Genomic DNA, 17068 nt, shown 5'->3' with positions numbered 1-17068 from the left:
TGTAAGCACTGAGCACAGGAGACGGCAGAAGCCGTAATAAACCACGTTTGTCTTCTACTTGGGGTCCCCAGGTGTCACTAACAGCCGGGGACCCGACCTGTCCTGCTTGAGTGCAGAAGCTTAAATCCCGTTCCGTACATATACAGAGCTCCTGATTATAACCCAGGACAGGCGCTGGTTGTAAAGGCGATAAAAAGAAGAGTATATGCTTTTGCTGCTGCTGCTGCCCGGCACAGTATAAGGCTAGGTTGGTTTCTGTGCAGGACCGGAAAACAAATAATCATGCCTCCTGAAACGTAATAATGCTTTCATAATTACATTCATTTCAATAATCCTTTCATTATCATGGCTAATCCTCAGGTTCGGCCATCAATATCTGATGGGGGTGGGCGTAAAAGTCTGCACCCCAGTGATCAGCTTTTCTGTTCAGGTGCAGGAACTACAGCCCCATCCATTGTGTGTAGTGGACAGAGCTCGTACCATTCAATTCAGTGGGAGCAGCGCTACAGTAACCAGTCCTATCCGCTACACACAATGGAGCGCTACAGTAACCAGTCCTATCTGCTACACACAATGGAGCGCTACAGTAACCAGTCCTATCCGCTACACACAATGGAGCACTGCAGTAACCAGTCCTATCTGCTACACACAATGGAGCGCTACAGTAACCAGTCCTATCCGCTACACACAATGGAGCGCTACAGTAACCAGCCCTATCTGCTACACACAATGGAGCACTACAGTAACCAGTCCTATCCGCTACACACAATGGAGCGCTGCAGTAACCAGTCCTATCCACTACACACAATGGAGCGCTACAGTAACCAGCCCTATCCGCTACACACAATGGAGCGCTACAGTAACCAGTCCTATCTGCTACACACAATGGAGCGCTACAGTAACCAGTCCTATCCGCTACACACAATGGAGCGCTGCAGTAACCAGTCCTATCCACTACACACAATGGAGCGCTACAGTAACCAGTCCTATCCGCTACACACAATGGAGCGCTACAGTAACCAGTCCTATCTGCTACACACAATGGAGCGCTACAGTAACCAGTCCTATCCACTACACACAATGGAGCGCTACAGTAACCAGCCCTATCCGCTACACACAATGGAGCGCTACAGTAACCAGTCCTATCTGCTACACACAATGGAGCGCTACAGTAACCAGCCCTATCCGCTACACACAATGGAGCGCTACAGTAACCAGTCCTATCCGCTACACACAATGGAGCGCTACAGTAACCAGTCCTATCTGCTACACACAATGGAGCGCTACAGTAACCAGCCCTATCCGCTACACACAATGGAGCGCTGCAGTAACCAGCCCTATCCGCTACACACAATGGAGCGCTGCAGTAACTAGCCCTATCTGCTACACACAATGGAGCGCTACAGTAACCAGCCCTATCCGCTACACACAATGGAGCGCTACAGTAACCAGTCCTATCCGCTACACACAATGGAGCGCTACAGTAACCAGCCCTATCCGCTACACACAATGGAGCGCTGCAGTAACCAGCCCTATCCGCTACACACAATGGAGCGCTACAGTAACCAGTCCTATCTGCTACACACAATGGAGCGCTACAGTAACCAGCCCTATCTGCTACACACAATGGAGTGCTACAGTAACCAGCCCTATCCGCTACACACAATGGAGCGCTACAGTAACCAGCCCTATCCGCTACACACAATGGAGCTCTACAGTAACCAGCCCTATCCGCTACACACAATGGAGCTCTACAGTAACCAGCCCTATCTGCTACACACAATGGAGCGCTACAGTAACCAGCCCTATCCGCTACACACAATGGAGCGCTGCAGTAACCAGCCCTATCCGCTACACACAATGGAGCGCTGCAGTAACCAGTCCTATCCGCTACACACAATGGAGCGCTGCAGTAACCAGTCCTATCTGCTACACACAATGGAGTGCTACAGTAACCAGCCCTATCCGCTACACACAATGGAGCGCTACAGTAACCAGTCCTATCCGCTACACACAATGGAGCGCTACAGTAACCAGCCCTATCCGCTACACACAATGGAGCGCTGCAGTAACCAGCCCTATCCGCTACACACAATGGAGCGCTGCAGTAACCAGCCCTATCCGCTACACACAATGGAGCTCTACAGTAACCAGCCCTATCCGCTACACACAATGGAGCGCTACAGTAACCAGCCCTATCCGCTACACACAATGGAGCGCTACAGTAACCAGCCCTATCCGCTACACACAATGGAGCGCTGCAGTAACCAGTCCTATCCGCTACACACAATGGAGCGCTGCAGTAACCAGTCCTATCCGCTACACACAATGGAGCGCTGCAGTAACTAGCCCTATCCGCTACACACAATGGAGCGCTGCAGTAACCAGTCCTATCCGCTACACACAATGGAGCGCTGCAGTAACTAGCCCTATCCGCTACACACAATGGAGCGCTACAGTAACCAGCCCTATCCGCTACACACAATGGAGCGCTACAGTAACCAGTCCTATCTGCTACACACAATGGAGCGCTGCAGTAACCAGCCCTATCCGCTACACACAATGGAGCTCTACAGTAACCAGCCCTATCCGCTACACACAATGGAGCGCTACAGTAACCAGCCCTATCCGCTACACACAATGGAGCGCTACAGTAACCAGCCCTATCCGCTACACACAATGGAGCGCTGCAGTAACCAGTCCTATCCGCTACACACAATGGAGCGCTGCAGTAACCAGTCCTATCCGCTACACACAATGGAGCGCTGCAGTAACTAGCCCTATCCGCTACACACAATGGAGCGCTGCAGTAACCAGTCCTATCCGCTACACACAATGGAGCGCTGCAGTAACTAGCCCTATCCGCTACACACAATGGAGCGCTACAGTAACCAGCCCTATCCGCTACACACAATGGAGCGCTACAGTAACCAGTCCTATCTGCTACACACAATGGAGCGCTACAGTAACCAGCCCTATCCGCTACACACAATGGAGCGCTACAGTAACCAGCCCTATCCGCTACACACAATGGAGCGCTGCAGTAACCAGCCCTATCCGCTACACACAATGGAGCGCTGCAGTAACCAGTCCTATCCGCTACACACAATGGACATCTCTTGCTCTGCATCAGAGCCAAGGGCCAAAATGGTTACACCTCTCCCCCCATAAAATATTTCCAAAAATAACAGATACTGGGAGGGCACATTTTAAAATGCTGGACTCAATGTCATCAGTAAGTGCTGCTAAAGTTCAGATATTTCCCACATGATGAAATAATGCTGCATTCAGGCGACACATTATGGTGTATAAAGGTTGTAAACATGAACTGTGAGGCGCAATCTGAGTTCTACAGAATGACATACAAGTAGGGAACAAAATTATATTTAGAAACACATCAATTTCTTATATGAATGTTTCTTCCTTGACCTAATTACCCCACCTACATATTTTCCTTTAAAGGGATAATCGTCCTTTTGTACCTTCCCTTTTCTTTTTTTCCATTAATATTAAGCTAGGACATATCACAAGGATGGGGGGGGGGGGGGGGGGTGCTGGGACCCCCACAACCCCACAATCATTTGAATACAGGTATACTGCAGTCAGGACAAGTGCTGTGCAGGAAAATTGTCAAGGTGCCTTAAAGAGGTTGTGTCATGAAAAATATTCTACAGTTTTCAAACCAGCACCTGGATCTGAATCCTTTTGTAACTGCATGTAATTAAAAGTTTAGCACAGCCAGTGAGTTATTCAATAAAATGTATCTGTATAGCGCCACCTGCTGTTTGCTCTTTTTCTAATTTCTTTGTCCTGCTCACTGAGAAGGCCGCACATGCTCAGTTCAATTTTTCAACTGCCGCCTGAGCTGTGATAGGGTGAGAGCTGCAGCAGAAAAAATATACCTCCTGAGCTGCAGCAGAAAGGAATTGCCCCCCTGAGCTGCAGCAGAAAGGAATTGCCCCCCTGAGCTGCCAACTTGATATAAATTTAGCAGAGCAATTGGAGCAATGAATGTGGATCCATGTGAGGTACAGAGCTGGTTATAGCTTTATCATGTGCTATATGATGGGATAATATGATGATGTCATTTTTATTCATTTTTCATTAATACATTATAGGATAACCCTTTAACCTCTTCTTTCTGGGGATTGTGGGGTTCCTGACCGTGAGACCCCATTAAGTGTGCAAGTGTTCTTAATTGGGAGAGGTCAATAAGCTGCTGCCATACATCTCTGCCTAAGGCCTCTTGCACACGTTTTGTTTGTGCGGTCCGTATGCGGAACCATTCATTTCAATGGTTCCGCAAAAAAAAAAAACTGAATGTACTCCGTGTGCATTCCGTTTCCGTATATCCGTTCTGCTGAAAGATAGAACTTGTCCTATTATTGTCTGCAAATAACGATCCGTGGCTCCATTCAAGTCAATGGGTCCGCAAAAACTACGCAATGCATACAGAACACATGCGTCATCCGTTTTTTTGCGGATCCATGCCCACTTTGCCCATATACTGTTAAAACACATTACTGTACATTATATTAATGATAAAAAAAAATTATGTTTCTGTTTGCGATCCGCAAACAACGGATCGCATATGGAGATTTTTTGCGGAACTACGGAACGGAAACGGAAGCACAATGGAAACAAAAAACGGAACAACGGATCCGTAAAAAAATACTGAAAAAGCTATACGGTTGTGTGCAAGAGCCCTAGGGTCCATTCACACGTCCGTAGTGTATTGCGGATCTGCAGCCCCATAGAACTGCCTATTCTTGTTTGGACAAGAATAGGACATGTTCAATTTTTTTCCGGAGCCGGAATAGGTCATCAATATTAAGAACCCGGAGAACTCCTTTAATGGCCTGTCTCGCCTATTCTCAGGATATGTCATCAATATCAGATTGGTGGGGGTCCAAGTCCCTGCACCCCTGATCAGGCCTTTTCCTAGACCAGTGACTGCGCCGTACATCGGTCACAAGTGAATGGACATGGGCTGCAATACCAGACACGGCCTCTATCCAATGGACGGCGCTTCAATGAGGGCCACAGCCCATTCAAACAGCTGATCGGCAGGGGTGCTGGGAGTCAGACCCCCGCCAACCTGATATTGATGACCTATCCTAAGGGTAGGCCATCAATATGAAAATCTCAGATAACCCATAGTCCCTTAAAACACCAGGTGCGTCCCATATGTAAAGCGGTTGTCTGAATACAGAAAAACAGCGCCACTCTTGTCAGTGGATTCTGCCTGGAATTGCAGCTCACTAGGATGATCTGCAATACCAGACCTAACCTATGAACAAGGGAGGCGCTGTTTTTGGAAAAAGGTACCCACTTTTTTTATATATATATCAGACAACCACATTTAGTGCATGTTTTTTTCTGGCTGATATATTGGGAGTTGTAGTCTACTGGTCTATAGTATTAGGGAAACAGGATGATTGGGTATTTCTTTCTGTTAACGATCCTCGTAAAACGCAGGCAGGTCTTCTTGTCATCTGTCAGTTAATGTATGCATGAAAATGGGCAGGATTTCTGGACAGGTTGAGCAGGATCGCAGGGTGTCAGGCATTACTCACTTATTCAGATTTGCGGGGGGGGGGGGGGGGGTTTAAATGTCTCTGCCTGTGGATTGAGACCAGGATGCTGATGTGACACTGCAGGACGTGGGAGTCTGTGCAGAGTCAGTTTCTGGAAGCTGGCGCTGGTCAGGGAAACTTTTTGTTCGTGCTGCAGGAGTGTTTTCTGTGGGGTTGACTGGAACATGAATGTACTTTGCTTACTGAGCCAGCAGATGACATACGACCTGAGAACAAGGTAAGCGGCTCCTCGTCACAGGGCAGGGGCCCCAGCTCTCACATCCCTGGCCTCAAATGTTTGCTTTATCATAATCCTAGAACTTATCTTAATCGGTTCTGATTCGTACGATGTGGAGAGTAATAAAAATAATAACTGCAGTAATAATACTATAGTATTAATTGTGTATAACTGAAATAAAACATTCATTACTGTGTGTTTATAGTTTTAAATAATGTATGTAGAAGTTTTACTATATGTATGTAATAATATCTGTAATATACCGTAATACTTGGTTGTAATATATTGGAAATTTTAGATATAGATGCATAGATAGACAAATAGATGAATATATAGAGATTAGATAGATATAGATAGACTCATCATTAGATAGATTGGATAGTAGATATAGATTAGGTAGATACAGGTGAAACTCGAAAAATTAGAATATCGTGCAAAAGTCCATTTATTTCAGTAATGCAAATTAAAAGGAGTTGCATTAATGCAGCTTAAAATTAGAATTTTGTGAAAAGGTTCCATATTCTCGGCTCAAAGTGTCGCCCTCTAGTCAGCTGATTAATCCATACCCCCTGAGCAAAGGGGACCTCAAAACTGAGACTTTGGGGTTTCATAAGCTGTAAGCCGTAATCATCCAAATTATAACAAATAAAGGCTTGAAATATCTCGCTTTGCCTGTAATGAGTCTCATCTGTTAGTTTCACCTTTTAAGTTGCATTACTGAAATAAATGAACTTTGCACAATATTCAAATTTTTCAAGTTTTACCTGTAGATAAATAGATATAAAGACAAATAGAAGACTATATATTAGATTCAATAGATCTATCTATCTATCTATCTATCTATCTATCTATCTATCTATCTATCTATCTATCTATCTATCTATTATCTATATTCTATCTATCTATCTATCTATCTATCTATCTATCTATCTATTATCTATCTATCTATTATCTATTTATCTCTCTATCTTGTCTCAGGAATTGTTGCCTAAGGCTACTTTCACACTGCCGATTCACGGCTCTCACACGCGGTCCAAAACGGATCAGTTCAGCCGCAATGCATTCTGAATGGATAAGGATCCGTTCAGAATGCATCACTTTGGCTGCGTTTGGTCTCCGTTACGTTTTTTTAAGACGGTCACTAAAACGCACCTTGCAGCGTTCTGGTGACCGTCTGACGATGCGGAGCCAAACGGATCCGTCTAGACTTACAATGTAAGTCGAAGGAGGACGGATCCGTTTTTCACTGACACAATACGGTGCAATTGAAAACTGATCCGTCCCCCCATTGACTTTCAATGTAAGTCAAGACGGATCCGTTTTTACTTCGACTTTTTTTTTTAATGAATAATGCAAACTGTTCCGTTATGAACGGATACAAGCGTTTGCATTATCGGTGCGGATCGGTCTGTGCAGATACAAGACGGATTCGCACAAAACGCGAGCGTGAAGCCTAACCTCTGAAGGTTCTCCTTATCTGTTAGGATTTGGCTACTTTTTAAATTTAAGTTTAAGAATATGTGTTACATATAGGTGAGTATAATAAATAAATAAATACATATATAAGGAAATGCTTGTCTTAAAGCCCTAAAACAGAAAAATGGAAGGTTTCCTGAGGACGAGCTGAGTGAACGTTCCGGCCACGGCTACTGTATATTGTGCGGACATATACGGTGACAGGCCGGTCTGATATCTAGCATGTCCCCATCTCTGGGAGGAATGCAATATAGCAAATGTCCTTGCAGATATATGCTCCAGGATGTATGTGTTTGTGTAAGGAGGTCGTCTTAACCTTGAGGCACATAATGAGGAAGGCACTTGAGGTAAATATAATTCTTTCCTACAAAGCCATAAAATATCTTTTATAGAAAGCCTCCATCACTCAGACCGGTTCCCACCCGCTGACTCCACCTCCCGGAATGCAATGGTTTCACCCGGTTGGACAGATTCTTTGTGGGGTTGATCAGCCATCACTGCCATCCCTGTGGTGACCCTGGTGGCAAGTGTTCAAATCTCTCTGCAGCGCCCCTGCAGGGAAAATTAGGTATTACACAGTTTCCAAGAAAATCAATGTTCTGTTGGCGTAATTCACAAACAGGCTGGGTCCTCCAGTGCTTAAAGGGGCTTATTGTAGATACCCTGACTAATAGGTTGGGGACCTGAATAGGGCCCCCACCTCTACCAATTCAAATCCCTTATATTGCATTTGAAAAGAAGCCCAGCCAGACCACCATTTAAAGGGACTGTCCCATGATTAATATTAAACAATGAAAATCCAATATCAGATCCCCCCCCCCCCCCATTCATTGCTCCAATTGTTTATTTATGCTGGGGGGGGCGTGTCCTTCCTGCTGCAGCTGGTGGCAGTTGAAGGATGGAACTGGACGTGTGCTTCCATCTCAGTGAGCAGGACGGAGAAATTAGAAAAAGAGCAAACAGCAGGTGGCGCTATACAATTAGATTTCAGTGACTAGCTCGGTGGCTATGTTTAATTTTCAATTACATGCAATTACAAAAGTATTCAGATGCAGGTGCCGGTTTAAAAAATGTAGAAGATTTTTTTGTGGGACAATCCCATTAAGCAGGCCAGCATGATACAGATACAGATAACGCCCACCAGCAGATCCACAACCCCAACTAACTATTTCTCAAATCATTCCTGCCCGTAAAGGGTTAAATTTGCCTTATACATATATATGTTAGGATTTGCTGATAATTCAATTTCCTGATATAATGTTACAGTTTTTCACAGGTTCTTTTTTTTTTTTCACTTTTACATTGATTATTATAACAAAAGCCTTTGAACCTTGGCGCGTTTGTTGGTCCGGAGTTGACGTCTTTGTATGGAGCTGTCGCTAGTGTTCGTTCATGCCCCGTACATACTGTCTTTTCAAGACCGTTGTTTCCATGGGGTTCAGCATTTGTTTTGTGCTGTGTTGCTGCAGTTGCACTTACTCAGTGACTTTTCTTCTGTTTTATAAAGTTTTTGTGGTTCTAATAAGCTGTACGTACATTTTTTTTTTTTAAAGCAAAAATCTAAATTTCCCCCACATTGAGGCTCGGTTCCTTTAGTAGATGTGAAGTAATTACCGAATAGACTTCTTTATCTCAATGGTAGTTTAGTTCCTTGTAGCTTCATCCTTAAAGATGGTCAGTGTCACAATAGATAATCGGTGGGAGGTTGTGCTCTGCTAGAAAGAACCAGGCCCAAGAGATCTGCGGATTTCCTGGTCTGTGGTCAGAAATCTCTCATTCAATTAGTAAGACTGTAATGTGCCGGCTCCTGGGGGGCGGTGTCATCTCTGATTGGTTAAGCATTGTCTTAGAATTTTACAAGTTCCTCTTTTAGGAATGCCAGGCTCTTGATCTCTGTGTTAGGCTGCCCCTTGGAAATAGAGGGCCCAGTCCACTGGTTGATCCCGTCTCTTGGCTTCTGGAATGTAAGAACCTGTGCTAGGATGGTTCATGAAAACAGAATGGAAGGAGAAAACTACGCCAGGCTCTTATGTCCTAGGTGGCAAAACCCAGCATCATTGTGAGGGGCCCATTATGATCTTTGCTATAGGACCCTCTTTTTTTTTCGTCTGTGAGCACCACTGCCTAGAATAAGGGCTCATGCATACGAACGTGTGCACCCCATGCCCGTACTGAGGACCGCAATGCATGGACACCGGCCGCGTGCCTGCCGCTTTCAGATGCGGACCCATTCACTTGAATGGGTCCACGATCTGCAAGATTCAGTCCGCACCGCAAAAAAATAGAACACGTTCTATTTTCTGCGGTGTGGAGACACTGACCGAAATCCCATGGAAGCACTCCGTGGGCTTCTGCTCCATGCCTCCACTCCATATCTTGCGGATTGCAGACCTATTCAAGTTTGTGGGCCGCGATACGGGGAGGGGCTGCACACGTTCGTGTGCATGAGCCCTAATAGAGACATTGATCATGAGATCTGTTGGCTTCCAGGTCTGTGGTCAGAAGTCCGTCCTGTACTGTAGTAGGACTGTAATGTACCGGCTCCTGGGGGGCGGTGTCATCACTGATTGGTTAAGCATCTTCTTTGAATTTAACAAGTTGCAGTCAAACAGACGTTTTAGGCATTTGAGACTGTTGATCTCTGTGTTAGTATACCCATTGGTTGGACCCATCCCCTTTGCTTCTGGATAGTAAGAACCCATGCTAGGGTACGGAATTGCCCTATAGGCTTATGGAAACGGGAAGGGGGGGAAGAGGGGAACAAAAAAACAGGTTCTCCTATCCTAGGTGGCAAAACCCAGCACCGTAGTGAGGGGCCCATTATGCACTTTGCTGTGGGACCCTCTTTTTCTCTATGAACACCACCGCATGTTCACCTGTGATGGCTAACCTCCGGCCAGGGGTGCACCTAGACTTTCTGCTGCAAGAGGCGAAAACTGAAACGGCGCCCCCCCCCCCCCCCTCAATTTCTTAACCTAACCTCTTTGCCACGATGAAAGCGCTCAATGCCCATGGCCCTTCCACTGCCCTCCTCTTGCCCTTACCTGGTGCTGCCTCACCTGGCCTCATTGGTGGTGCACTCCTACCCCCGGCACTCCAGCTGTGGTGAAACTATGACTCCCAAGATGTACGCCATAGCAATGAATGGAGCATGCTGGGAGTAGTAGTTTCACCACAGCTAGAGTGCCGGAGGTTAGCCATCACTGACCTAGAGCAATAGAGATATTTATCATGAGACACTTTAAAGAACACCCCTCACTTCAATGATTTTTTTAGTCCCTGCTGAAAGGTTGATACATGACCCCCCCCCCCCCATCGTCTGCGTGACTGGTAGCCTCGGCAGTGTCATTTGTGGAGCGCTGCAGTTGAGGAAATGAAGCTGCTGACTAACCAGCTTGTTTTTTTTTTTTTTTTATCTCATTGAGACATTAAGTTGGTGATTGTGCAAACCTAACCTTTCTACCCCTCAAATCCCCCCCCCCCCCCCGCCCCCCAGGCTAAATTTGGTACCTACTATATATATAGAAGGGCTACTTTTCCCCGTAGCGGATCACAGCCTCTTTCTTATAAGTGTCAGCTTGCAGATGAGATGATACCTCTTCATGAGAAGCTGTGGAGCGGTGGGACTTGTGTTCCGTTGGATAATCGCCTCCCCGGGCCGCGAGCTCTCACCTGTTATGCCTATTATTGCAGGTGATAGAACTTGCATTACTTTGGTTAGGATCCTGTCTATTATTGTCCCCTGAGCTTCCAGTGTTGCTAAAAGTATTCTCGCTCCTGGCAAGTTCTCTCCTTGACTAATGTATGGGAGAAAGTGCTTACTCTCCGTTTTTTTTGTAATTTTTTATTTTTTTTGTTCTTGCACATTGTGCTCATTTGCATAACTGTACCCAGAGTGCCTCGGGGCTGGTTGGTTTAGCCTTCGTCATGTCGTCTTAGGCAGGTGTGTTTGCAAATTAAGTGGACTTAACTTAAGTGGATATGCCTTGGGTGGTTGGAAGAGGAGGGCGGTCACCGGTGCAGTTATATTTTCTAGCTATCACAGAATAAGGGCTCATGCACACGGCCGTTGCTCGGGGACCGCAGTTTGCGGTCCCCAATGCACGGGCAACATCCGTGCGGATTTTGCAGACTGATCCAGACCCATTCAACTTGAATGGGTCCGTGATCCGTCTGCACTGCAAAAAAGTAGTGCATGCACGGAGAGAAACCCCACGTTACGCACCTGACCTTCTGGATTTCGGACCCGTTCAAGTGAATGGGTCCGCATCCGTGATGCGGCGCCAAAACAGCTGGCAATACGGGCGCCCAGCTGGCACACGGTTGTCTGCATGAGCCCTAATGGAGTGGACTTAACTTAAAGGGATATGCCTTGGGGAGTTGGAACAGGAGGCCACTCACCAGCGGGGTTACATATTCTAGCTATCGCAGAATACTGGAGTGGACTAAGCAGTCTGGTTTTGTGAGTGGGCCCCCTTTCTGCCATATTTGGTGCACAGCGGTGGACCAGAAGCTACCGATATACAGGGGATTTATTTCTACCTCACCCTCACATAAAAGGGGGTCGTATTCAATTTTATTCCTGAAACAGCGCCACTCTTCTCCATAGGCAGTGCCTGGTATTGCAGCTCCCATGACCTGGGCTCACCTGCAACTCCATATACAGTATGTGCCTACTTGTGAATTCCGTATCTTTTGGAGTATTTAACTCACGCCTGTTCCAATTGGGAGCACCCCTCAAACCGCCTATTAAAAGGGTTCTCCAAGATTTTGGTAATGATGGGCTATCCTCAAGATAGATCATCATGATCATATCAGCAGGGGTTTCGACTCCCGGGCTGTTGGCGAGTGCCACCGTCTCTTCCTAGGCCAGTGATGTCATCAGCTGCAATACCAAGCACAGCCACTATCCAATGGATGGCGCCTTGCTTGGTAAGGCACTTAACGGAGCCCAGCCTCTTCAAAGAGCTGATTGGTGGGGGCGCGTCGCGACAAGTATAGGTCATCAATATCTAAATCTTGGAAAACCCCTTTAAATCCCCTGCAGACAGTACTTTTGGTTTGTTGGCGCCCTAGGCAAAGATCACCGGGGACATGCCCCAGTTATTCACCCCTCCCTTGAGGCTACTCCTTTTCTGTATATATTGGACCTTATGTTATAGAAATCTCTGTATGCACATGTATTAGAAATACAGCAGCCTGCATGTCCCTATTGCGCCATATTCTGGATTTGTGCAATATGGATCCTGAATACGGACTTATCTTGTGTATTCTGTAAAAATAAAAATAATTTGACTGAACGGGCGGATTTTGCAATCATCTTGGATATTATAGTCATGCTTGGCTTATTTTATCTGTGACGGAAACCAAACAGCTGATAACATTGAGAAGGAGGGCAACAGCATTGAATTCAAAGATAGCAAGAACGAAACTGATGGGGGAACGCCCCGGAAATGTCGCCGTCTCTAAGAAAACGCACGTGGATGCTTGTGATCTGCATCACTTTAATGTACTTGTCAGAGGTCCAGGGCTGACCCTATCTGTTCACTTATGGCCTAACTCGCTTATAAATGTGAAACAACAACTCCCAGCATGCATACTGGCTCTGCTCTTCTAAGAACTCCCATAGAAATGAATGGAGCATGCTGGGAATTGTAGTTTCACAACAGCCGGAGTGCCGACCCCTGTCCTATATGTTCTTCCAGGTCCTATAGCATAGCAAACATAGATACTGTTTAATGGAGCTGTTTCATTAGATAGATTGACCATTTGGGACTATGGGAAAGTTGGATGACTACCTCAGTAGGATAAGAATGGGTTTTCACGCAGATATAATTAAGAAGGATGATTAACAAACCAGCACTGCAATGTAAAGCATGGAGGAGAATGAGAGTATAAGAGGATACATTGAGGCACTTTAACCAAAGGGTTAAGCAACATTCTGGCTACCTGTTGCCACCACTAGGGGGAGCTTAAGAGCTTACTGTGTACTGTGTCCTAGAACTGCATGCAGTAAGCTTCTAAGCTCCCCCTAGTGGTAGATACAGGGGATGTTTCATTAGGTAGAGTTACCTTTCAGGACTATGGGAAAGTTGGATGACCACCTCAGTAGGATGGGTAATGAGTTATCGCGCAGATATAATTAAGAAGAATGATTAACAAAATAATGGAGGAGAGCAAGCCAGCTGATTCGTCAACCTAAAGAGCAGCGCTGCAATGTAAAGCATGGAGGACAAAGTAGGATGGGTAATGGGCTGTTGCGCTGATATAATTAAGAAGAATGATAATATTGGAGGAGAGCAAGCGAGCTGATTCGTCAACCTAAAGAGCAGCGCTGCAATGTAAAGCATGGAGGACAAAGTAGGATGGGTAATTGGCTGTTGCGCTGATATAATTAAGAAGACTGATAATATTGGAGGAGAGCAAGCCAGCTGATTCTTTATCCTAAAGAGCAGCGCTGCAATGTAAAGCATGGAGGAGAAAGAGAGTATAAAGGGGGTATATAGGATTACCTTAAGGCCCCTTGCAGACGAGCGTGTCCGGATTAGGTTCGGATGCTTTGCAAATGCGTTCAGTGAAAAATGCGCGATTTAGCAGGCAAAGTCATTCAGTTTTGCCTGCGATCGTGTTCCGTTGTTCAGTTTTTATCGCGCGTGATAAAAAACTCAATGTATACAAACAACATCTCTTAGCAACCATCCATGAAAAACGCATCGCATCCGCACTTGCTTGCGGATGCGATGCGATTTTTCACGCAGCTCCATTCACTTCTATGGGGCCAGCGTCACGTGAAAATCGCTGAATATAGAACACGCTGCAATTTTCACGCAACGTAAGAGTGATGCGTGAAAACCAACGCACACGTACACAGCCCCATTGAAATGAATGGGTCCAGATTCCGTGCGGGCGCAATGCGTTCGCATCATGCATTGCACCCGCGCGGAATACTCGCTCGTGTGAAAGGGGCCTAAGGCACTTTAACTGGTAAGCAACATTATGGCTACCTTCTGCCACCACTAGGGGGAGCCTAAGAACTTACTGCGTACTGTTTCCTAGAACTGTATGCATTAAGCTCCTAAGCTCCCCCTAGTGGTCGATACAGGAGCTGTTTCATTAGGTAGATTTACCATTCAGAACTATGGGAAAGTTGGATGACTACCTCATTGTGATGGTTAATAGGTAGTCACTCAGATATAAAGAAGAATGATTAACACAATGATGGAGGAGATCAAGCCAGCTTATTCTCCATCCTAAAGAGCAGCACTGCAATGTAAAGCATGGGGGACAAAGAGAGATTGAGGAGATATAAAGGATTACCTGGAGGAGCTTTAACTAACAGGTAAACAACATTTTTAAGAGCTTACTGCACACTGTTTATACACTTCTATAATAGAGCTGTATGCAGTAAGCTCCTAAGCTCCCCCTAGTGGTGACCACAGGCAGCTAAAATATCCATGCAGGGAATTTGGAGCTCTGTGTTAACAAAAAAAAAACCTGTATAAAGATATGCTAAGAATGAATCGGCACAGAGTTTTGGTTTATGCGGTTGGTGAGAAGTACACAGCTATCGTCATAGCGCCACACCTAGGTTAAAAAAGTGAATGATTCCCATTACTAAATATCAATTTTATATATTTTCCCGTACACTAAGACTGTGGCTGCAAAAGCTCCCACCCCTGACCTAATGAACCTCTGAGAAAGTTTTAGACATCGCTGTACGGACATTTACACCCATTTACACCCATTTCTTGCAGGAAAGAAAAGAAATGATCATTTTCCCCAAATAGTGATTCACTGGAAATCAGAAGAAACCACGTGACTGAAATGAACAATGGAATCTAACGCTTCGCTTGCGAGCAGCATGCTAAATCAGTCCAGCGAGGACTGTGGTTAAAATTCTCGCTCTCTGCACATTTTTCTCAACCGATAAAATGTTTGCGGTTGGATGACGATGCGCAGGTTTGACTGCACTGCACACATTCCTCCACTAGAGGGGGCGCTGCCACATGTCTTCAGGCTGCCACTGAACATGTGCATAGACTTGTGCTACTGCTACAATGGGGCCCTATATCCTGAGCAGCCTCGGCTGGGTTAGGGATACGGGATATTCTCAGTTGATTAAAGAAGCACTGCTTCTATTTGTAAAGGTTAAAAGGTAGTCCAGGTGATTCTCTAAGGCCCCTTTCACACGGGCGAGTATTCCACGCGGGTGCAATGCGTGAGGTGAACGCATTGCACCCTCACTGAATCCGGACCTATTCATTTCTATGGGGCTGTGCACACGAGCTGTGATTTTCACGCATCACTTGTGCGTTGCGTGAAAATTGCAGCATGCTCTATATTCTGCGTTTTTCACGCAACGCAGGCCCCATAGAAGTGAATGGGGCCGCGTGAAAATCGCAAGCATCCGCAAGCAAGTGCGGATGCGGTGTGATTTTTCACGCATGGTTTCTAGGTGAAGATCGGGCTGGGGACCCGATCATTATTATTTTCCCTTATAGCATGGTTATAAGGGAAAATAATAGCATTCTGAATACAGAATGCAAAGTAAAATAGTGATGGAGGGGTTAAAAATAAAATAAATTAACTCACCGAGTCCACTTGATCGCGTAGTTGCGGATCTCTGTCTTCTTCTGTAATGTTGAGCTGCCGGCTAAGGACCCGCGGTGACGTCACATCACATGGTCTAATCACATGGTCCCTCACCATGGTGATGAACTGTGTGATTGGACCATGTGATGAGCACAGTGACATCATCAAAGGTCCTATTCCTGTGCACAGCAAAGAAGAAGACAGAAGAGATGCCGCGCTGCGCGATCAAGTGGATTAAGGTGAGTTAAATAATTTAAAAAAAAATTTTAACCCCTCCAGCGCTAGTTTACTTTGCATTCTGTATTCAGAATGCTATTATTTTCCCTTATAACCATGTTATAAGGGAAAATAATACAGTCTACAGAACACCGATCCCAAGCCCGAACTTCTGTGAAGAAGTTCGGGTTTGGGTACCAAACATGCCAATTTTTCACACGCGCGTGCAAAACGCATTACAATGTTTTGCACTCTCGCGGAAAAATCGTGCATGTTCCCGCACCTTTTCCCGCAACGCCCGTGTGAAACCAGCCTAACCGGGCGCTTTATTAACAAATTATTATCTCTGTTCATTATATTATGTGACCCTCACGCATCCAGATCCTACGTTGTCCTCTGTGTGGATCGGAAGCATCGCTGGCAATAGTCCTGGGAAATGGCAATAAGTGGGCGGGGCTGACAGCATAAAGAATGAGGAGGGTGGGGCTAGTGCTTATTTAGATTATTTAAGTAGATGCTTTGTGGGTGTTTTAGGGGCGGGGCTTAAAAGTTGCCGATTTTGTTGGCCATGGAAGCATTAACTTCAGTAGATCCATGGACACGTATAAGACGTGTTCTATCCATGGGCTTTCTTCATCCGTCATGTCCGTTCCACAAAGGATAGAACACGTCTTGTACTTGTCCCCAAAATGCATTGAAGTCAATGGGTCCGCAAAAAAAATAAAAATAGTGGAGGGCACACGGACTGCGTCCATAGATCGTGTGCATGAGGCCTAAAGGACTGACCGGTCCATGCTTTCCTCAATCCTATTGATTTCTGTTCCTTTCTCCTCTGGGGGGCGCACTTGCTGCCAGGTTCTCGCAGTTTGCTGTCGATTTTCATAATTTTGAGGTATTCATAAATCCCACCAACAAATGTACCCAAAATGGCAGAAAAAGGGGCAAAACCGCCCAAAAAGATCATTGCAGT

The 17068-nt window shown here is 45.7% G+C and overlaps 1 protein-coding gene across 9 annotated transcripts in view; it reads left to right on the top strand.

Moving 5' to 3' along the window:
* Positions 1-17068, top strand: part of MITF (melanocyte inducing transcription factor) — a 195567-nt gene that overhangs the window by 71654 nt on the left and 106845 nt on the right. Inside the window, exon 1 of one of the 9 annotated variants that reach the window (XM_040406577.1) lies at positions 5703-5814. The exons of the other annotated variants lie outside the window; for them this stretch is intronic. Coding sequence (XP_040262511.1) covers positions 5762-5814 — 53 coding nt within the window. The 5' untranslated portion in view covers positions 5703-5761. Of the gene's footprint in view, positions 1-5702; positions 5815-17068 lie in introns of those variants that run through there. 9 annotated transcript variants of the gene reach the window in all.

Source organism: Bufo bufo, chromosome 9, assembly GCF_905171765.1.
Source record: "Bufo bufo chromosome 9, aBufBuf1.1, whole genome shotgun sequence".
Lineage (NCBI taxonomy): Eukaryota > Metazoa > Chordata > Amphibia > Anura > Bufonidae > Bufo > Bufo bufo.
This window is presented reverse-complemented; position numbering and strand designations above follow the sequence as displayed.